At 43.1% G+C, this 24,006-nt stretch overlaps 1 protein-coding gene across 1 annotated transcript in view; it reads right to left on the bottom strand.

Moving 5' to 3' along the window:
• Window positions 1-1,006: 1,006 nt before the first annotated feature.
• The window catches only part of LOC124557359 (follicle-stimulating hormone receptor-like), a 176,085-nt gene continuing 153,085 nt past the window's right edge, over window positions 1,007-24,006 (bottom strand). The window contains exon 11 of the mRNA XM_047130897.1: window positions 1,007-1,381. Coding sequence (XP_046986853.1) covers window positions 1,007-1,381 — 375 coding nt within the window. The remainder of the gene's footprint in view (window positions 1,382-24,006) is intronic.

The raw sequence follows: 24,006 nt of genomic DNA, 5'->3' as shown, positions 1-24,006 counted from the left end.
CTGACGTCAGGGACTGGGGTTCGCTACTCAGACACCACTGCTTTCGTCACGAGCTGCTGCTGCGTCAGGCGGCTGGTACACCCAGCATGCTTGATAGCCAAGGAGGTCGGCATTACCAGCAATGAGAAAGCTGTCATGCTTACATCCCAAAGTCACGCCGATCCCAGGTTACTCAGAGTTGCGATGGCCGTGAACGAGTATACTACAACACTGCCACTGAGCGGCGTAGGTTCGATGTGCAGCCAAAGCATGCCACTCCATTTCTGCACACTGGGCACGGGCAATAAATAACACAAGAGTAATAAATCAGTCAGTTCCATCCTGAGTGCGGTTGTATTTTCTCCAGCTTCCCACTAGTGAACCAGCACGCTCAGCTTAAGGGATCGAAATCGACATATGTACTCTTCAAGCTAGTTTACAGTGTGTGGGGAAGGCACTGATAACATCAAGTCATGATCGCCGAATCTCCAACCTCCTAATGGCGTCGTAACTACCCAATGCTGTAGACGGACGACTTACATTTGTATTAATTCCTTGAATGAACACATTTTAATAAAAGAAAGTGTAAAAGTCCAGGTCTTAACATGTAGACTGCCCTGCAAACTACGTTGATTTGGCAGCTGATAGTGTTCCCACGCACAATCCTGTTGTGCAGGGTACCATATAGGCCAGGAGCTGGAAAAACACGTTTTTGCCGGTATCCCTGCTCCTATTGGATCTAGGAGGTTATAAACCCTACAATGACAACAGTTGCGAGGACTGCCATTCCTGTGCCACATTTGGTTGAAATCGAACCAGATGTTTGAGCGAAGGCCTTAACATACACACAAACTCTGTGCTTCCTATTGATAACAACAAAGTGGAACAGTCCAGGTCCCATGGCTCAACATACACCCTGTTTCACTCTCGTTGCGCCTTGAAATTTATCATTTGCTGTCTTTGGAGTAAGATTACGTATGACGACAGATCAGCTCAGCGCCACAATAATTAGGGACGTACTGACTAGTTACGACAGTTCTCTGTAAACGTTTATGTTAGCATCAAGTTGCTGGTGCGACCGCAGTGCAGGTGGCAGAAGCTCGCGCTGCCGCTTACCTTTCTGCCAGTCGATGGCGTAGTTGAAGTACTGCCCGAGGGAGCGCGCGTCGACGGCGGCGAGCATGAGCAGGTAGAGGCCCATGCAGAGGTCGGCGAGCGCGAGGTTGCACATGAGCAGCTTCGGCACGCTGAGACGGAAGCGCGCCGCCAGCAGTACGGCGAGCACGGCCAGGTTGCCTAGCAACGCCGCCAGCCCCACGGCCCAGGCGGCGCCGCGCAGCGCCCAGTTGCCCAGCAGATCCTCGCACGGGCTGAACGCGTCCGGCGACGGCTGGCACCGCACCTGCCGGACACTGCACGCTCTCCACCAGTCCCCCACCAGCACGCCGTTACGCTAACTAGGTTTGGCCACGGTTTTGGCCGCCGACGGGACTATTATCGCCTTTCAGTGATTCGAAGTAGTATACGAGAGGGAGTCATAAAATTTTCATTATTACGTTTAAAAGTAAAGTTACGTAATTAATTTTTTGTTTGTCAGCAGTTATGCGTCTTCAGCCCTGGTACACGTTGATGTCCCCATTCGCAGTCCCGTAAGGCACCGCTAGAGGACAAAAATGAAGAGAGAATAACACTGCAGTGTAGTGTTTGAGACACTGCGTTGATGATCAGCAGCCGCATTCATTAACAATGCATTGGCGAAATGGTATTATGGCTTCGCTAGAATATTTCAGAACCAATGACAATTTGTGTCGGACCAGGAGTCTATCTTTGATTTTCCGGTTGTCACGAGCGGTTTCCTCAACCACTTCGGCTATCCAAGCACGCTTCCAGGAGTGGCCTAATCACAATTTGTCCCTGTGCCTACTCTCACTTGTGCTCACATTACATTATCGTGATTCCCGCGTAGGGTGACACATTGTTTTCTCTCGTCATTGCCGTTCTGTTGCATGAAATGCTGCAGTGCAGTGTCTGAGACATTGTACTACCAGTAGCCACATTAAATTTAAGAATGAACTCGCAGACTGCAATTATGGCTCGGAATCAGCCGTTGAATATATCAGAACAAACTAAAATTTTTGCTCGATGGGGACTCGGACCTTGATTAACTGCTCGCCGCAAACGGTCGCCTTCACTACTTCAGCCATTCGAGCAGGCTTCGCGGGAAATCCGTGTTCCAGTAGCGGTCTGGCACAAATTTTTAATTTGTTCTGAAATATTCAGGACAGATGAGAAACCATAGTGTCAGTTAGCGAGTTCAGTCTTAAGACTAATGTAACCCGTTAACTTTCTTAGCCGTCTTCATTGCGCTGCCACGAACGCAACGTTTCCACTGTTGCCGTAATTGAATTGCCACACGACACTGCACTGTAGGCTCCAAGCACACGAGCAAGTAACATTATGTCCGCACTGTCGTAAATCGCTTCAGTACAGGCATAGCGACGTCGCTTCGATTATTGCGCGCGGCAGTACTACACTGGAAGGCAAGCCGGGTAGACGTAGGCACAAGGAAGCAGGCTGTATGACAGCTGTACAGTAAAGCAGTGAGTACAGGGAACCGGATGAAGTAACAGAATATACACTGACGAGTGCATTAATGTGACCACGTGTCGACAACTAGAATAACCACCTTTTGCAGCTCGAACTGCTGGGATATGTGTAGGGAAACAGTCAATGAGGTTCTGGAAGATACCGACAACGATGTGGAGCCACGCCGGCCCCAGTAACGTGATGAGCTGCGCTAGGTTTCTCCTTTGAGATTTCACGGCACCAACAGCTCAGTCGAGGTGTTTTGTGAAGAATACCCAGATCGTGGCAAGCACTCACGATGTGTCTCTAAAACATTGTAAAAACAGCTCCAGAAACTGGAAGTGTAGAGAGTAAAATACGCCAAGGAAAAAGGAAAGCAGCTGATGAAAGAAATGAAAAAAAAAGCATTTCAGCAGCATTACCACACAATGTAAATGTTACTAAGAGCCATCTCGGAAGTTCAAGAAGGATCAACCAAACTAGTGTTCTGAGAACAGTCATTTAATCTCATGTCAACCTCTTCATTCTTTCGCTGCATATACAGCTTCATTGGAAGAATGTTATCTACTAAAATAAAAAAGTGGTGTGACATACTGTAACATTTTGTGGAAGGAATAAGCATCGTTACCCATAGCCAAGTCAACCTTTGCAATATGTATTAATAGTCAGCTGAAAATCCATACTGATTCAAAGAAGTGGATAAAAACAACACTCTATCTTAGCAACGATTTGTACGTGTTATCAAGGCCTGCATCTTGGTACCTGTTTCGTTGATAAGAATATAAATATACTCATATACCTGAAGTTCCTATACCAACGTGACGGATATCCCTTCCATTCCTCACATGTACTGGCAGAACCTATCAAGAGAACATTAGAACGGTTGTTCAGGAAACACAAAACGGTGTGCACACTCGCCAAACTTAACGTTCCTATACTTTAATCTGTGGCGATACTTAAAACAAGAGGTCTGTTAGAAAACACTAACGACTTCCGAAGGCATGGAATGGCTTATAACACGGGAATGTGCTGTCGTTGGCTTCAGATGAAATCCAGTATAAAGTATAACTTCATAGTGTGTAGCAATGGTCACGCTCAACATTTTGAGCGCACGAACCATATCTGAATTACATGTTTGCTTACAGTTGGTACAATAAGGAAGGAGTTTTTTAAATCTCTTCTTGTGACAACGGGACAGTGGTTTGCGGCACTATTACCTTGATAATAGTTGATCAAGTCCCAAAAATGTTATGCCATTGAAGCTCTCTTTGAAACTTATTTGAAATGCCACAGGAAAACGTTCACAGTTCCGTTCGAAAAACAAACTCGGTGTCGTAATTCAGAAACTATAAACGATAAAAATTTCTTGCGATCGTCAGAACATTCCCCACCTTGTCCGCTATAACTTGGCCCAAACCGTACCTAGAGACATTCATTCATTCTGAACAAAGTTGGGATTGCCTGTCATAGCTGCATCACACTGTATAAAGACACACAGCGAATTATGGAATCAGAAACATGTGTCATGCTGAGCCACGCTTTGATATAACGAAATTGCTGCAGCATACATTAGGTACCACACGAAATTTCTGTTACGTAATTAATACAATTTTCTTTCCTTTGTTACCGCGAGTCAACGCTGTGCCGCGTTGGCCCCCTACGTGACGGAAGGAGGGACTCTGTCACAACAAGGCTGGTCAGAGCCACTAAAAATACCGACTGCTCGGGCCCTAGTTGCACATCGTTTACATCTACTGCCAATGCCAAGAAATACTACACGCCAGTCGACAATCCTGTATGGGTCAATTAGCTTCGTCTGTTTGTAACCTCATCATCGGATGTTTAGTTACATGTTCCATAGATCAAAGGAAGCATTCTTTTTTCATAAATGATGTGATACGACTCAGTTTACAGGCTATATATAGATAAATAACTCTCTCTCTCTCTCTCTCTCTTTATACTGGTAACCAGTTGTAAGTAGTAATTTGTCACTAGAATAGAATGAGTTGTCTCAGAGATACGTTTTTAAGTCAGATTTAAAATTTACTTTGTTACCTGTCACGCATTTTATGTTATTAGTCAAATGATCAAAGATTTTTGTGGCTGCATATGGGACTCCTTCCTGACTCAGAGGTAGCTTTCCCTCTAGTGTTGTAGGAATGGACAACAGTATTCTTCTCAAATTGGGATGAATTATTTGTGAAGAATTTCATTAGAGAATGTATGTATTGTAATGGTGAAGTTAAAATGTCCAACTTCTTGAAGATACCAGTACTCTCAGATATAATCTGAAGAACATGCGTTATTTTCTTTGCTCTTTTGGAAACAAACGAGGAAAATATATTAATCAAAAGAATCTTCCAACATTCAATAATAAAACTCAGTCGATCAATGAAACTCAAATGGATTCAAAAGAGATGAACATAAATGAAGAAAATAATCAAAGTCAGAACCAAAATAACAAACTCGAAGGTTTTTCGAGATGAAGAGAGGGAACAAGGCAAAATCTTCACCCACTAACAGAAACGACCGCAGAGCGAGAGACTGAGAAAGTAATGGGATGACTAGAAGATGTGGCATTGACTCAAGGAGCCGGCCGAAGTGGTCGTGCGGTTCTAGGCGCTGCAGTCTGGAACCGCAAGACCGCTACGGTCGCAGGTTCCAATCCTGCCTCGGGCATGGTTGTGTGTGATGTCCTTAGGTTAGTTAGGTTTAACTAGTTCTAAGTTCTAGGGGACTAATGACCTTAGAAGTTGAGTCCCATAGTGCTCAGAGCATTTGAACCATTTTTGACTCAAGGAGTCGTTGGAATTTCCCTGCAGAAATACTGAGCCATGCTGCCTCTACAGCAGTCCATAATTGCTTAAGTGTTGCTGATGCAGAATTTCGTGCACTAACTGACCACTCGACTATGTGCCATAAACGTTCGATGGGATTCATGTCGGGCGATTTGGGTGGTCAAATCATTCGCTCGAACTATCCGGAATGTTCTTCAAATCAATCGCGAACAGTTGTGACTCAGTGACATGGTGCATTGCCATGGGAGCTTTAAGTACATGAATGGTCTCCAAGTAGCTGAACATAACCGTTTCCAGCCAGATTCAGTTGGACAAAAGGACCCAGTCCATTCCATGTAAACAAATACCGTTATGGAGCCACCACGAGCGCCCACAGTGCCTTGTTCACAACCTGAATCCATGACTTCGTGCGGTCTGTGTTACACTCGAACCCTACTATCAGTTCTTACCTACTGAAAACGGGACTCACCTGACGCGCCTGCGGTCTTCCAATCGTCTAGTGTCCAACCGACATGGCCACGAGTCCACGACAGGCACAGCAGGCGATGTCATGTTCATAGCAAAGGCACTAGCGTCAGTCATATGCCCTCTCCTGCCTTAGCCCATTAACGCCAAATTTCACCGCACTGTCCTAACAGATACGTTCGTGGTACGTCCCTCATTGATTTCTGCGGTTATTTCATGCAGTGTTGCTTGTCTGTCACCACAGACAACTATACGCAAAAGCCGCTGCTCTAGGTTATGAAGTAAAGGCCGTCGGCCACTGTGTTGTCCGTGCTGAGAGGTAATTCCTGAAACTTGGTATTATCGGCACAATCCTGACATTGTGAATCTCGGAATACTGAACTGCTTTTCCGAAATGGAATATCCCATGCGTCTAACACCGACCACCATTCCGCGCTCAAAGTCTGTTAGCTCTCGTCATTGTCATAATCACGCCGGAAACCTTTTCACACCTGTCAGCTGAGTACAAATGACGCCTCCGCCACAGCTCTGTCTTTATATATCTTGTGTACGCGATACTACCGCCATCTCTATATGTGCACATCGCTGTCCTCTGGCTTTTGTCGCCTCAGTGTACACGTATGAAGGCAGCGTACCGCACGGTGCGCAAATTATCCAAATTATATTCATCAAGTACTACAGAATGAGACCACTTAGTTGCTTCCAACAAACGTTACACCCGTTTATGCAATGAAACTTCAGCATCAAACATGACGTTTTATTACTTCAGCTTGACCAAATAATCGTCTTCGTTTCAGTCTATAGTGAGCCGAGATAACTTTCATTACCTGTTTTTGTACAAGATATTCGATTAGCAATACAACAGACAAATATAGCGTACAGGAACGACTCTGTAGCTGCTGCTGGTAAGTCTGACTGAGAGCACCGTGCGGTTAAAGGCGCTGCAGTCTGGAACCGCAAGACCGCTACGGTCGCAGGTTCGAATCCTGCCTCGGGCATGGATGTTTGTGATGTCCTTAGGTTAGTTAGGTTTAACTAGTTCTAAGTTCTAGGGGACTAATGACCTCAGCAGTTGAGTCCCATATTGCTCAGAGCCATTTGAACCATTTGACTGAGAGCATGTTTCTAAACAAATGATATAAGGGACTAACTTAGCACCAGCTGCTTCGCTCTTGTGGGTGGTATGGCCTGCACAGATTTTTTGTTTTTGTTTTTATTTAATCGATTATTAAGTAGTTCACAGAGTTCAACACCTTCTAAGCTTTTCATGCTAATTACGGCCATATAAGTATGGTCTTTTCCGACTGTACTTGTGACCGAAAAGCGATTCTGGTCACTGTAGTCCAAAGTTTTTGTTATAATTTATTTAGCGATCTTGTAGAGATGTTTCCATAGCAACTTTCACCCCCTACCGAATATTTCTTTATATTTAACCCAGAGGTAAAATACGAATTTTCATAAATTTATCTTTAAAATTTTTTTGATATAACAAAATATTTGGTACAAAATTTTCATCCCCTATTGCACTCCCTTAGAGGTAGAATTTCCAGGGACACTGAAACATTTATTTTTTTAACTTTATCCGAAAACTCAAATATCAGTTGTTATAGACGCAGCCTTAAAAATCTTTTAGTAGCTCTCTGGTAATTATTTATTTTCAAAAAAACTTTCAGCCACTATTTTACCCCCATAGTGGTTGAATTTACAAAAATGCTGAAACACGTATTTCTTTATTTGTGACTGAGAAACCAGATACCAGTAATTCCTAGGTCTAGCTTCAAAATTGCCTTAATAACGACATTTTTTTAAAGATCACTCCTCCCCTATTTCACTATCTTACGGGTAGAATTTCGAAATATCCCGTCTTAAACGACGTATACAGCATAGGCTCCGCACGTCGCCACATTTCAACTTTCTACCCTTGGCGGTTTTGGCTTGGCGATGATGAGTCAGTCAGTCAAACAGTCAGTTATTCAGGACATAGGGATCACGGGAAACAGTGACAGAACAATGGATCTACGGTACATAGTATACTGCAATGGCAAATACATAGCTTCTTCGTAAAAGCTAAATGATATGTGGGAAGAAAATAGAAAAATTAATACGCTATTAAGTGTGGTAAAAATTTAATGGGAACTTATTTTGGCAAGACTAGTAAAGGCCGACGCTTAAATGTCTTTTTTTGTGTTCCTGACATATCACTTCTTGGGAACAGATTCTTCTGTGTTCCCGAATCACTTGTACAGCATTTCCTCCCCAAGGTAAAAATGGCAATTTGTAATTTATAACGTTTAGTTGCCGTAGTGTTATTTTGTTAATCCTGTCAGTTCACTGTCGAAGGCCAGTTTCGGCTCGAATTTATAATATTTGAAGTATTTAATTACATTTTCATCATATTTATGTTACCGAACCAACTGTCATCTTACGTTTGCAATTGCAGCAATCGGCAAAACTTACAGCAGAAGCGTCGTCAAGCACCAATACAGGTATTTCTGCATTGCTTATATGATCTTTGGTCCTGTTGCGTGAAACATAAGAGAAGTGTCAGGAGGACACCCTATTTTTCCGTGTTCCCCGTTTTCCTAAATCATTATAAGCAGTGCCGGCATAGTTCCTTCAGACATGACGCTAGATTCCGTCTTCCAGCGTTCACAATTAGAGCAGCCACTCATTTTATGTTGGCTGCGGTATGGAGGGGACGCTAAATGTTAACAGGCATTCACTCTGTTTCCAAATTTGGCTTTCGCATTATCTTACGATGGCAATGCAAGAGTTTCGCAGCTGTTTATCTGAGGTGTTGCTACCTTATTCCTTTTCTATGCATGTCACTAACTCTTGCCAATCTTATGTTTGACTATATGTTCACTGTCGAGGGTCTCTGTAGGGATTTAAGTATGAATAATGCACACTGTTCAATAGCTCTATATGTTATTATAAGTTATTAAGTCTGCTATAAGTTTTTACGTTTGCTCATGTGTCTACGAGCAAAGAATTTTAAAAACTCCAACTGTACCAGGATAAAAAGTAATTTTCATTTTTTTCATGCACATCGTGTGAACCTTTAGCACAAAGCTGCCGTTTTGTGAAACACTATCTGCTGGCGAACGTGCAGTTATCGGTGAACATTTTTATCTCTGAAGCGTTTGCTGCGCTCTTCTGCATGTTAAGTTCAGATGTCACCTTTTCTTTTTTTTTTTTTTCTCCGACCATTCACACGGTTCATGTCGCTCGTCCCTGTTACGGAACCATTTTCAGCGACCGTTATGGCATTTCACTGGCATTTCATATTTTTGCAATAGGTCTGTGTTGTCGTACGATCTACTTCCTATTATATTTCGACATTTTGCACTTCTCTTTGTGTTCTTTTTTAATTTATTATTGAATCTGGAAATTATAGTGTTATTCATTTTAGTTGATGTTCAGTTTATTTCTCGAGGTGCACACAGGCCATTATGAACTTCCCTCTGGTGAGAGAAAGATTACCTGAAGGTCTCTAGAGATACTCGACGCAGCATTAAAGTTGTGCGACACTCGTGGAGGGGTACGGAGAAATCATTCAAATGACTCTTTGTGTGGTGTATGGGGAAACTGTTAATTTAAGAGTCTTACTTCAAACCACGGGCCATAATGGCTCGAGGGTTTGAAACGCGTGTGGCGGACACGTGTCTAACAGTAATTATTACACATGTCGTATCTCTCTCGACGACAGTCACTTACGACTGCAGTGGCATACTGTTTTCACTAAGCTACAATAGACTTTTTCTGCCATGTCAGATGACTCATATCAAAATGACAATCACATCACCCAGTTTTATGAGTCTCCCTGTCCGGCATACCGTGTCAATGTGGTATGTACAAACGGTGGTGGCCTGTTACAACGCTGAGTACATGAACAGACAACAAGACAGAAGGATATTTGAGAGAGTGTGCGGCAACGTTTTACACTCACTCCAATGCATACATTGAGACCAACTGCCGCCACTTTGGACAGCTGCTAGGGTCTTAAGTTGTCGTCCACAGCTCGTGGTCGTGCGGTAGCGTTCTCGCTTCCCGCATCCGGGTTGCCGGGTTCGATTCCCGGCGGGGTCAGGGATTTCCTCTGCCTCGTGATGACTGGGTGTTGTGTGATGTCCTTAGGTTAGTTAGGTTTAAGTAGTTCTAAGTTCTAGGGGACTGATGACCATAGCTGTTAAGTCCGATAGTGCTCAGAGCCAGTTAAATTAAGTCTTAAGTTGTCGCTGTAAAGTGCACTTCGTTTATGTCAATAAAAACTAATTTTTCTTTTCCAACAAGCAGTGTCTCATATTGACATAATCTAACATTTGCGTGATTTTGACTCTTGAGATTTGAGTCATCCTGTGTGGGCGGACGAATAAGCGTTTGGTAATTGTGTTTAAAAGAGCATAAAATATAGAGAAAATGATTATTTTAATCATTATTTTGAAATGCGTTATTTTTATCAGCAGTACTGATGTTAGAATAACACTGACAAAAGTCACGTACTGAAACTACTAGTACTACGCATATGATTATAAACAGGTATATGTGCGACCGATATATCTTGTCACAGTGCGTATAGTTTTCCTACCCGTCACAGATGAGCTTCAAATATGCACTCAAAGGAAAATAAGTAAAAAAAAAAATATCAAAATAAAACAAAATAAAGAAGAAAAAAACGACTGCGATGGAAATCGGTAGATGTGATGTGCATGTAGACAAATGATTACAATTTCACAGCCGGCCGAAGTGGCCGTGCGGTTAAAGGCGCTGCAGTCTGGAACCGCAAGACCGCTACGGTCGCAGGTTCGAATCCTGCCTCGGGCATGGATGTTTGTGATGTCCTTAGGTTAGTTAGGTTTAACTAGTTCTAAGTTCTAGGGGACTAATGACCTCAGCAGTTGAGTCCCATAGTGCTCAGAGCCATTTGAACCATTTGAACAATTTCACAAAAATTGTATCATTTATTCAAGAGAAACGGGTCCACAAACTGAGTAAGTCAATAACCCGAACCGCGCGAGGGGCGCAGTGGTTAGCACACTGGACTCGCATTCTGGAGGACGATTGTTCAGTCCCGCGTCCGGCCGTTCTCATTTAGGTTTTCCGTGATTTTCCTAACTCGCTGCAGGTAAATTCCGGGATGGTTCCTTTGAAAGGGCACGGCCGATTTCCTTCCCCCTCCTTCCCTAATCCGATGAGACCGATGACCACGCTGTTTGGTCTCTTCCCCCAAACAACCCAACCAAACCCACTCAGTAATGCGTTGGTTCACTTCTGGAGTTTATGCAAGGATTTATTCGGCTTGACATTGATTGATGGAGTTGTTAGTTGTGCTCCTGAGGGACATTGAGCAAAATTCTGTCCAACTGGCGCGTTAGATCGTCAAAATCCCAAACTTGCTGGAAGCCCCTGCCCATAATACTCCAAACATTGTCAATTGGGGAGATTTCCGGCAACCGTGCTGGCCAAGGTACGATCTGGGAACTACGAGGAAAAGCGGTAGAAACTCTATGACTTTCCGTGAAGGGTAGCAAAATGGAGCGTAGAATATCGCCGATGTACCGCTGTGCGTAAGAGTGCCGCGGATGGCAACCAAAGGGGTCCTTCGCTGAAATGAAGTGCCATACCAGGCCATCGCTCCCGTTTGTCGTGCCATATGGCGGGCGACAGTCAGGTCGGTAAGACACCTCTGTCCAGAGCGCCTCCAGAAAAGTCTTCTGCCTGGAATCTCATTAGCGGAGTAGAATGTGTTCAGTGATGAGTCTCGTTTCCATCTGATTCCCAATGGCCAGCGAAGACGTGACTGGAGACGCCTCAAGACAACAGTGGGATACCAACCTGACTCTCGGTCGGTTGTCATCAACGGCACTCTTACAGCACAGCGGGACGTCAACTATATTCTACTCCAACTTTTCTTCCCTTGACGGTAAGCCATCCTGGGCTTACATTTCAGCAACACAATACACGCCGGCACAAGGCGAAAGTTTCTAATGCTTATGTTAGTACTTACCAAGTTACACCTTGGCCAACAAGGTTGTCAGACCTCTCCCCAACTGAGAATGAATGGAGCCTAATGGGCAGGGCCTCCAACCAGCTCCGAGTTTGACGATCTCACGCACCAACGGCATAGAATTTGGTATAATATCCCTCAGGAGGACATCCAACAACTCTGTCAATCAATGCCGAGCTGAATACGTGCTTGTATAATGAGCAGAGGTGGACCATCACGTTATTGGTTCAAATAGCTCTGAGCGCTGTGGGACTTAATTTCTGAGGTCATCAGCCTCCTAGAGCTTAGAACTACGTAAACCTAACGAACCTAAGGACATCACACACATCCATGCCTGAGGTAGGATTCGAACCTGCGATCGTAGCGATCGCGCGGTTCCAGACTGTAGCCCCTAGAACACGTTACTGAATTGCTCAATTTGTGAAGCACTTTGTCTTCAATAAATCGACCAATTTTTCTGAAATTGTAATAATTTTCCTGTACCCGTACATCACATCTATCGATTTCCGCCCCATTCGTATAGTTCCTTCACGGTGTGTCGTTGTTTTCATTTTAGAGTGTATGCAGTTCGTCTATATTATCTCTCGTTGCACGCTTCCATGAATATATGACGGCGAAAGTTGATATTTACAGCACGACTCTCGTCCATGGTAACAGGAACAGTCGTAATACAGGGGCCTGGAAAGCATGATGGAGAATACTAACAGACAAAGTTGTATATCTGCCGAATCTGGGCTGCAAGACTATGGAAGATCTAATATCACCAGTAGTTGGAGACAACTCCACTAGACTCTGTTACTCGTATCCACCACTACTTTACGACTTCAACAGTAACAGTATCAAAATCACGTACACGCAATAAACTGTAGGTTCACCGTTCTGCTACTCGTATCTTCCTTTGGGGGACTGCTTAGGAGGGATCTGTAAGAAAGGGGATGGAAAAAACTTACCTGCTACAGATATGAGTGTCAAATGTTGTAAGAATATGTATCCTATGAAAATTGAAAATACCAGTGCACGAAAATGGACAGGCTGAAATTTATTGAGACTCAATAATGCGAATACGGAATTCTAACATGTCGGTAGGAGGCGATCAGATTTCTTCGCAGTTCGTATGCCGGTGGATAGTATAAGATCTAAGTTGCTTTAACTGGCATTGAGATTAATGAAGTAACAAGTTTAACACCACGCTCCCAGAATAGTTTGCTCTTGGTATTAAGCAAAAAGGCATGACGGAGTACTTGAAATTGTAATTTTCTGGAAGAATTATATTAGGAAAATAATAATTTCGTCCAATAGCAAAAGATCACATGGAATTAATGGCATTTCCAACAGAGTACTAAAAGCTTGCTATCTTCATAGAAGTAGAATTCTCATCCACATACGCAGTAGATCACTGAAATAGGGTATTTTAACAAACAGACCGAACTATGCTATTGTTAAACCATTGCATAGAAAAGGGAATATGTTTGATGCTAACAACTACCATCCAATCCTATGTCTGAGAGTTTTATCGAAAATTCTTGAAAAAGTAATGTATTCAAGAGTAGCATCACATATTTGTAAAAATGAATAGTTAACAAAATGTTACAATGATTTTCAGAAAGCCTTCTCAACAGATAATGCTACACATATTTCACTAATCAAATATTAAATGCTCTGAACAACTGAACAGCACGCATTGGGTATTTTGTGATCTCTGAAAGGCTTTTGGCTGTGTGAATCATGAAATTCTTCTAGATAAGCTTAAGTATTGTGGTACGAGTGGGACAGTGGACAAATGGTTTAATTCATATTCAATTGTAAGAATGCAGAAGATCGAAATTAACAGTACAGATCGTCTGAAAAATCAACAGACTCTTCTGACTGAGGAGATATCAAGAATGGTGTCGCACAGTTTCAGTCTTGGGTCCTTATTGTTCTTAATAACAAACAAGAATCAGTTGAAAAAATTGTAAATATTGTTGTTCAGAAAATTATTAAGTTGTTCTCCGGAAGTGGACTCTCATAACACCATTGATAAATAAATATGGGCTTTGAACCGAAGTCTATTGTGAAGGAAGAATATTCAAAATTTCTGAGTGTGTGCATTGATGAGAAATTGCATTGGAAGAAACACATTGATATTTTGCTGAAACTGTTAGGTTCAGCTGCTTATGCTATTAGGGTTATTGCAAATTTTGGTGATAAAAATAACAGTAAATTAGACTACTATGTCTATTTTCATTCACTGCTTTCATATGGCATAATACGTTGGGATAATTCATCATAAGAGAAGAAGTATTCATTGCGCAACAGCGTGTAATCAGAATAACAGCTGGAGCCCATCCAAGGGCATCTTGCAGAAATTTGTTTAAGGAACTCGGGATATTCACAGTATCGTCGCTATACATATATTCACTTATGAAATTTGTTATTAATAACCCATCCTAGTTTAAAAAATAGTGAGCTGCATACCTACAACTCTAGAAGAAAGGATGATCTTCACTATTCTGGGTTAAATATGACTTAGGCACAGAAAGGGGTAAATTATGCTGCCACAAAGATCTTTGGTCATTTGCAAATAGCATTAAAAGTGTGTCAGATAGCCAACCAACATTTAAAAACAAATTAAAGCAATTTCTGAATGACAGCTCCTTCTACTCAACACATGAACATTTAGATATGAAGTATTAAAGGGAAAAGAACAAATTATATTATGTAAAGAAAACTTACGTTAAACTAACACGTTCCACATCATTACGAAATGTCGTACTCATGATCTGTGCAATACGTGTTAATGTAATGTAGGCGGCCGGTGTGGCCAAGCGGTTCTAGGCGCTTCAGTTTGGAGCCGCACGAGACGCTACGGTAGCAGGTTCGAATCCTGCCTCGGGCATGGATGTGTGTGATTGTCTTAGGTTAGTTAGGTTTAAGTAATTCTAAGTTCTAGGGGACTGATGCCCTTAGATTTTAAGTCCCATAGTGCTCAGAGCCATTCGAACTATTTAATGTAACGTAAATAACAGGAAGGAAAGTACAAGATGTAGTGGGAAACAAAGAGAAACTGTGTAGGTACCAGAGGAAAAATTGTGATCTTACACATAACAGTAGGATGATGTCTAAATCCTTTGGGAACTGTATCCAACACGACCATATTATTGTTAATATCTTTTGGATAGATGGCAGCATCGGTCGTTAAAATTGAAATCCTTTATTAACAAATCGATTTCGGTCAGTGTGTCACACACTGACATTTAGCCAAAATATATTGACAGTAGGATGAAGAACAAAGGCCTCTGTGCAAAAGTGAGCTGTTTCGTATGTTGATAAATTTAATTATTAAATTATGTAATTATAAGCGTTATTGCTTGCCTATATCTTCGAATGTCCAAGATGAACATACCAGTTGCAACACCAAAATAGCACTGCTCAGAGAGACTGCGATCATAATATTAGAGACAGAATGGGCTTGAAGAGAGGTATGACGTCTCAAAATGCGTCTTACATATGAATACAGGAATGGTTACTGTACCTATTCTGTCATTTTAGTAAAGTAGTGACAAGACCGTTAACGAAGTGGGAGGCGTTGAGTCCATCGAATTACAGCAGGAAGTTCAAAAGAATTCCTTTGGGGGATGAGGTGGGGACGGGGTAACACTCTTTCCCCCAGCTGACTTCCAACACTGGTTACGAACTGGCTGCGTTACTGATCGTCAAAAAAGCATTTTCCTCCTAGTAGATGTCATTGGTAGCCTTGCTGTGCTGTGTATTGTTGTCCGAAAAGGGTAGAAGAAGTAAAGAATGTACTACCACCTCGATAATTTCGACAGGTGTGTGAGACAAAACACTAAGAATCTTGTACTTAGTAAGGAGTCCCTACTGTGCCAAAGTTTCTGATGTCAGTGAGGAAAATAAAGGCGAAACTTTTTGCGAAATATGCAAGCAGATATCAAATACGCGCCAGGGTAGCCGAGAGCGCTAACTCGTTGCTTCCTGGACTCGGGTAGGCGCGCCGGGCCCCGTTCGAATCCGCCCGGCAGATTAACGACGACGGCCGGTGTGCCGGCCAGCCTGCATGTGGTTTTTAGGCGGTTTTTCACATCCTCCTATGTGAATACTGGGCTGGTCCCCACGTCCCACCTCCGATCCACGACTCGCAGACATTTGAAACACATTCACAATATTCCATGATTTACACTCGATGCAGACAGCTGGGGTACACTAATTCTGTTCCGGGGGAGGTGGGGGGAGGGGGGGGGGGGTATGGGGTGGTGGCAGGAAGGGCATCCGGCCACCCCTTGAAATTAACCATGCCAAATCCGTACTTAACCCTGCCGACAGCGCGGGATACAGGCAGTAGAAAAAAAAAAATTGCATGCAGATATCAAATCATCATTGTAACGCTAAAGCAGACAGAGAGAGAGACAAAGAGAGAGAGAGAGAGAGAGAAAGAAATAAAGAGAAGAGAGAGAGAGAGAGAAAGAGAGAGAGAGAGAGAGAGAGAGAGAGAGAAAGCCCCCGCGTTCAAAGCGTTTTAAATCACAAAGGCGAAACATGTTCCTACAAAAAATCGTATTTCAGTAGTTGGATGCACAGTACCAACATTAAAAAGGGATTTGTATAACAACTAACAATGCCATGGTCGCACAAATTCAGAACTTGGCCGCTATTCTTTTTGGAAGTGTCAGTAAGCTGAAAAAGTGCCATTAAAACTCAAATTGTACGAAGTCTACTACTTCCTTGAAAAGGCAAAAGATTCGCATTTCGTACAGTCTACGTATTCGTAACGCCATTTACTCTCTGTAACGGAACAGTCTTTTCATTTTGTTTCGGAGAAGATCATTTTATGCCTCGTAGAAGAAGGCGAAGCATCTACCTACAGGTATAAGAAGTAAACATAATGTCCATTGTCTGTGGGAGACTGCAGTTTATCTGTTGGGCCCGGGTTCGATTCCTGACTGGTGTGGAGATTTACTCCGTTTGTGGACTGAGTGTTTTGTTGTCCTCATCATTATCACCGACGCGCAAGTCACCCAATGTGGGGTCACGTGAAATAAGACTTGCAACCCGGCTGCAGAACTTCCACGGATAGGGCCTCCCGGCCATCAATGCCACACGATCATAATCAAAGTGCAGCTGCAGCGAGTTTTGTAATTATCGTATAGTAGAGAAACTTGGTAGATATGTATGCTAATGCATTAATGCGGAACCGATTTACGACAAAAAAAGTTTAGCTCCAATTTTGGTCACCAGATGCATATCCTGCACTGTACAGCATCTTTTCGACGTCTCCATTGCTCATGTTGAACAAATTATGTAAGTGGCCGCTAATAATAAAATAAATATGCCTTTCTCCCTTATTTTACCTTTTTTGCACACGTCTTGTTCCTTCTCCATTACATATGGAAACATTAATGTACGTCTTCCTTGCACTCACAGATAAAGATTTGCATCTGGTGGCCAAAACTGGAACTTATTCCATCGAAAATTGGTTCCGCATTAACGCATTAGAATATCTACCAAATTTCGCTGCCCTATAATAACTATAACCCACACCGGACCATCCTATACTTGAGATGTGATCAAAGGGAAGTTTTTTAATTTCTCGGGCCTTATATACACGATTTTCTAAAATTTGTAACTTGTCGGGAAACATATTCCTGACATATGTTTGCGTTTTCAGCTGATCTAAATATTTATTTTACTGTTGAGAGTCGAAAAAGTATAAATGTTTTCGAATGCTCGGCGAATTTTTACTTTCGAAAAAGATGGATCAAAGAATTTGCACTAAATTTTGCCTGATAAATTGGAAAAATTGCAGCACCGTATTCGAAATGATTACTGCGGCTTTCGGCTACTCTGAATAAGACAAGAGTTTAATCATGGTAAAATGTTACAAAGAGGGTCGAGAAGGCGTTGAAGACGACGACATCCATGGATGCCCTAGCACACCAATTACTGACGACAATGTGGAAGAAGTACAGAAAACGATTCTGTTAAAATCGCCGAATTACCATAAGAGGATTTGCTCATGACGTCGGCATTTCCTCCGGCTCATGCCACGCAATTTTTTAGGATCTTTTGTGCATGAAAAGTGTAGCAGCAAAGTTTGTTGAATTTCCAACAAAAGTGACGTTATGTAGACATTACTCTGGAATTGCTGAATGAAGTTGACAATAATCCAGGACTTCTCAATACGGTTGTAAAAGGTGACGAAACATGGGTATACGGATATGACGTCGAAACCCAAGGCCGAATCGTCGCAGTGGAAACTGCCTGAAGAGCCTAGACCGAAAAAAATTCGATAATTTCGACCACATGTGAAGGTTCTTCTCGCTGTTTTCTTCGATTACAATGCGATAGTGATGAGCTCCTGTCCTATGCTCATTTGGTCGATAAGGAATACTATCTGGAAGTTAAGCACTGTTCGCATGAAGCAATCCGAATACCACCGGAAGTGTGGCAAAACCACTAGTGGCAAGTGAAACACGATAATGCTGCCGCTCACACTTCAATTCTTGTTCGAGATTTTTTGGCAATAAGCAAAACCTTTATGTTGCCGCAACCACCGTACTAGCCGGAAATGGCCCCCTGGGAGTTCTTTCTATTCCAGAGACTGAAGAGAACCATGACAGGATGTTGTTTTGCCACTAATGATGAGATGAAAACAGAATCTTGAGGAGCTTAACACCTTTACGAAAATCGAGTTCCAGAGGTACTTCCAAGATTGCAAAAGGCGCTGGCACAAGTATATTATATCTAAGAGGAATTATTTTGAAGAGGGAAAAGTTGATGTTGTTGATTAAATAAAGATTCTTTAAGAAAAACTAAATATCCGTTGCCTATTGATCTCACCTCGTATTGCCGCTCACGTCGCTGGGATACGAGGACAGTCGTGTCAATATGGACTCGTCTGCTTCAGACGGAACATACTCACTGTCATGTAGGATCTTAACAGCTACACAAAGCCGACATATTCTTCGCTCGACCTGACGCAGGAGTGGAACCACGTCGTCTTTTCCGATGAATGCTGGTTGTGCTTCCAGCATTACGACGAACGTCCCGGAGTGCAGAGGCTCTGGGGTCAACTAAGATTTCCACATTGCATTTATCATTACCGTACAGGCACAGCACCTGTTGTGATGGTATGAGGTCCCATTTGGTATCCAACACGTTTACCCCCGGTTCCCATAGCTGATAACTTAGACAACGTCGGTACGTTTCTGACGTGTTAAAGTTGGGGCCTGGCCCCTGTGTTTGGGCTCCCTACAGCATTACCATTCGACAAGATAGCACCAGTTCTTGTATTTCCCATTCTATCGTAACATACCTGAATACAGAGGGTGTTCGACAGTTACCCTGGCCATTACGTTCCCCAGGTCTCCGACCGACCAAAACCATCTGGATATGGTTTGGCGAGGGAATGGCATGCCACCACAATGGCAACCCCTAAAGTTCATGAATAGGAGAAGTAGGTCAACATTGAGAGTGCAATAAGAATTCAGTCCGTACATCGAAGTTGCTGACAGGGACAGTACACAGAAGAATGTAAAAGAAAACAGGATGTGTTAGATACGAGTAGTTCAGCTTTAGAAAAGATAAAGGCATCAGAGAGGCAGTTTTGACGTTTCCCTTGGCGAATGGAAGCGAGACTGCACAAAAATCAGTTCACGTTCAAAGGATTTGTTGACCTGGAGAAAGCCTTCGACAGTGTAACAGTGTATCACTGCAATATGTTCGAAATTCTGGAAAAAAAATACGAGTAAACGGTATGTAAGAGCGAGTAATATGTAATATCTACCAGAAACAAGAGGGGAAAATAATATTTAAAGACCAAGCACGAAGTGGTCGGATTAACAAAGGGGTATGACGGCGATGCACTTTTTCGCCCCTTCCGTTCAATCTATACATCGATGAAGCAATGACGGTGTTTAAAGAAAGGTTCAAGAATAGGAAAAAAATTCAGGGTAGAAGAATACCTATGATAAGATTTGATGATGACAATGCTGTCCTCAGTGAATTTGAAGAACAGAGTGGAGTGAACGTTTAATGAGCGCAATATACAGAATGAGATTAAACCGAAGGGAGACGAAAGGAATGGGAAGCAGCAGAAGTTAGAATATCGAAAACGTTAGTATTAAAATATGGCTATATGTGGATGACACGTTTGTAATCTGACCCCAAGGCACTGCACCGACTGATTAATTTTTGCAACACCTAAATTCTCTTCATTCGAATATGAAGTTTATGGTGGACGCGAAAAAAATGGAGAAACGGCAAACTACCGTTCCTCAGCGTGTTGGCATGGAGAAAAGTGGATGGCACATTACGTCACGCTGTGTACCGAAAACCTACACGCGCGGAATTATACTTACAGATCACCAGCTGTTACTATCCTGCACAACCAAGTGGCAGAGTTAGGACGTTGGTTCACAGAGGAGGAACCACATCAGATTCAGGAAGCTTATCCGATGAACTATGCCACGTCCGTACAGCATTTTTACGGAACGGATATTCTTAAAGAGAGACTCGTCTGACTGACGTACTGGACGTGTTAACCAAAATGGGGAACTGGAAGGAAGTGAAGAACAAAAGGAACGATCATCGTGTCATCGTCGTCGGTGTTTCTTCGAAAATAGGAAGGTTACTGAAAAACATAAAGTTAAATCCATCTGTCGTCCTCCAACGAAACTCAGAGCTCCTTTAGGCTGAGGAAAAATGATATGGTTTAGCATGGCCTAGTGTCTATAAGATTCCCTATACCAGCGGGGCGTCATAGATTCAACAAACGCGTCGTACCTTGGAGGTCAGGTGCGTCGATCGTCGACGACACACGCGTCTGGATCAGCTTGAGGAACCTGCAATGGCCGACCATTGTCTCAGCACAGGAGATTGTATGGACTAAGAAAGCTCCAAAATTCTCTCGTCGACATCTTCGTATCGGGACGGGGACACAGGGTGCCAATACAGCAGTGCATGGCATCCAGCGCTGACCACGATAAAATCGCACGAAACATAAAGAGGAACTACTGGTTGTACAAGGGACGTAGTTGGTTGACAACGGCGCGGATAGGCGCACGCCAGCGAGGACTCGCTTATCGGTAGGCGGCTCCCGGCAGAGGGCGCTGGGGCCGACGACGTCAGCGCGAAGTATACTGATAGCCTAGTTCGGAAGCTGCTGGTTCATCGTCCGACGGGTGGCATGGATGTCTGACTCACCACCGATCAGGTTACCGCCTGCACAGTTTCTTATTAGACTGGCGTAAACAGGAGGCTTCGGTCACAGCCCTAGTAGTGTGTTCGCCGCACCCGAAGATGTCGGTCAGTTGCGCCGATGAAATGTTGCGGAAATTTCGAAAGGACATTCAACGTCTCGCCCGAGAACCATTTCAACATCAAAACTAGTGATCTCACAGTTAAGGAATTGTGCTACGTTGGAAACAAAATAATCACTTACGGACGAAGCACAGAGGACATGAAAAGAAAACCATTACAGCCAGCGAATGCATTCCCGGACAAGAGAAGTGTACTAGCATCAAACGTAGGTCATAATTTGGGGAAGAAATTTCTGGGATGTACGTTTGGGTCCCAGCATTGTGTGCTAGTGAAACATGGTCAGTGCGATAAGCGGAACAAAACAGAATTGAAGCATCTGAGATGTGGTGCTACAGAGGAATGTTGAAAATTAGGTGGATTGACAAAGTAATCAATGAGGAGGTTCTCCGCAGAACCGGCGAAGAAAGAACATATGAGAAACTCTGACAAGAAGAAGGGACGGGATGGTAGGACATCTGTTAAGTCATTTCGAAATAACTTCCACGGTACTGGAGGGAAATGTAGAGGGTAAAAGTTGTATGGGAAGACCCAATTGGAAGCCATCCAGCAAATAACTGAGAGAGTAGAGGGTAATAATTGCTTTTCTGACATGAAGAGGGTGGCATTGGAGAAGAATTCGTGGTGGGGTGCATCAAACCAGCCAGAAGACTGATGACGCCTCTACCCGCCTACACATATAATCGTATATACTTCCTGCCATACTGCATATGCACAATAAGAAGATCCTAGTAATTCACTAATCTACCTGGTACTGCAATATTAATGGTCATCCATCTATTGTACAGGATGATTCAGAAAGAGTATACATATTTAGAACGAACTCATTTATTGAACTTAAGAATACAACTATGAAAACTGGAACAGGAGTTTTGGAATATCTCACGTTCAGATTGCAGATGTTCAATATGTCCTCTACAAGCGATACAGACAATATCATCTCGATATTCGAATTCCTCTACACTCTGGTGAGCACGTCCATCGTTACTGATGTACTGGGAGTATGGATGTGATTCTTCAGCTCTTCTAGATTTTGCGATAGTGTTGGTGCATAAACCTTGTCCTTAATCAAACCCCACAGAAAGGAGTCATAGGACGCCAGATCCGGGTAACGTTGGAGACCAGCTGATAGGTGGTAAGTCGCCGGCTGTTTGACGACCAATCCGACGTCTCAGAAGAGTTTCAATCAGACAATCACGCACTTGGAGGCTCTAGTGAGTAGGTGCCCTGTGTTGTTGAAAAATGTAACCCTCATTAAGTATCGGAAACAATCTATTTTGTAACATACAAAGAAACTGCTGACCTTTTACTGTGTTTCTATCAAAGAAGAATGGACAGTAAATGGAAGAGTGGGATATGGCACAAAACACAGAGAATTTGGATGAATCTCCTGCTTGTTCATTGTGTGCTTGTGGGTTCATTAGGTCCCATACTCGAAAATTGTGTTTGTTTAATTTTCCCAGTACGGTGGAACGTCGAAGCATCGCTGAACACAATGTGTTGTGCTAAAGTGTCATTACTGTCGACAGTATTCTGCAGCTCGCCAGAAAATGCTAATCATTTGCGTTTGTCATCATGACGCAGAGATTATAACAGCTGTAACTTGTAGGGCTTGATAAACAACCAACGTCTCATAACACCCCGCATTGTTGTTGTCGCAGTTGTAACTCTAGACTAACACAAGGAGTTGATTTTGTGGGGACTACGTTGGAAAGCGGTTTGAATTCGTGCAACACTTAATCTGGAAACAGAGGGTGGTCAGGACTCTTTCATTTACATACACATCCTGTATCTACAACTGTATATGCTGTATCGGTGTGGTCCACCCATTCGTAGGATCAGTTTGGTGCTTCATCGTGAAACGTCTTTGCACTGCAATCACAGAGCTACACTTCTCAGACACGAGGACACGAAATGTTTTCTGCTGCGGATTAGCCATTTTACAATGCTTGACGGTAACTAAGCAAACAGAAGATAACCGACATGCAGCGGCAACGAATATAAACTACTCAATGTATTCGTTCCTCCAATAACTGAACCGTGTAGCAGCTATCATTAGTTTTGACAAGGTAACGCTTTGTAATAAGTGTACACTGATAAGCCAAAACATTATGACCACCATCTTAATAGCTTGTTTGTCCGCCTTTAGAACGAAACACATAACCAAATCTGAATACCAGGGGTCTGAAGATGTGTTGATATCTTTGTGGAGGTACGTGGCATTAGATGTCTACGCACAGATCATGTAATTCGCGTAAATAACGGACTGCTGATTTGCTCACGTGGTGATGATTCCCAATAGCGACCCAGAAGAGTTCCATAAGATTTACATCAGGTGAATTTCGTCGCCAAGACATCAGCGTAAGTTCACAACAATGGTTCTAGAAAAAAAATGGTTCAAATGGCTCTGAGCACTATGGGACTTAACTGCTGAGGTCATCAGTCCCCTAGAACTTATAACTGCTTAAACCTAATTAACCTAAGGACAACACGCACATCCATGCCCGAGGCAGGATTCGAACCTGCGACCTTAGCGGTCGCGCAGTTCCAGACTGTAGCGCCTAGAACCACTCGGCCACCTTGGCCAACTATGCTTCTCAAAGCACTGTAGCACGCTTCTGGCTGTAAGACAGGAATAATTATACTGCTGAAAGATGACATTTCAGTCGGAGAAGACATCGAGCATGAAGGGATGTAGGTGGTTCGCAGCTGACATTGTTTTTTCGATTACTAACATAGGTTACATGTATGCGCAGGAGATTTTCTCCCAGAGCACGAAACTGCTCTCGCCAAGCTGAGTCCGTGGCGCGCTGCACGTTTCGAGCCACCGCTCATCTCGATGACGGCGTTTGTGGA

The sequence above is a fragment of the Schistocerca americana genome, chromosome 1, assembly GCF_021461395.2.
Source record: "Schistocerca americana isolate TAMUIC-IGC-003095 chromosome 1, iqSchAmer2.1, whole genome shotgun sequence".
NCBI classification, from domain to species: domain Eukaryota; kingdom Metazoa; phylum Arthropoda; class Insecta; order Orthoptera; family Acrididae; genus Schistocerca; species Schistocerca americana.
The sequence above is the reverse complement of the archived record's forward strand: the minus strand, read 5'-3'. Positions and strand labels throughout refer to the sequence as shown.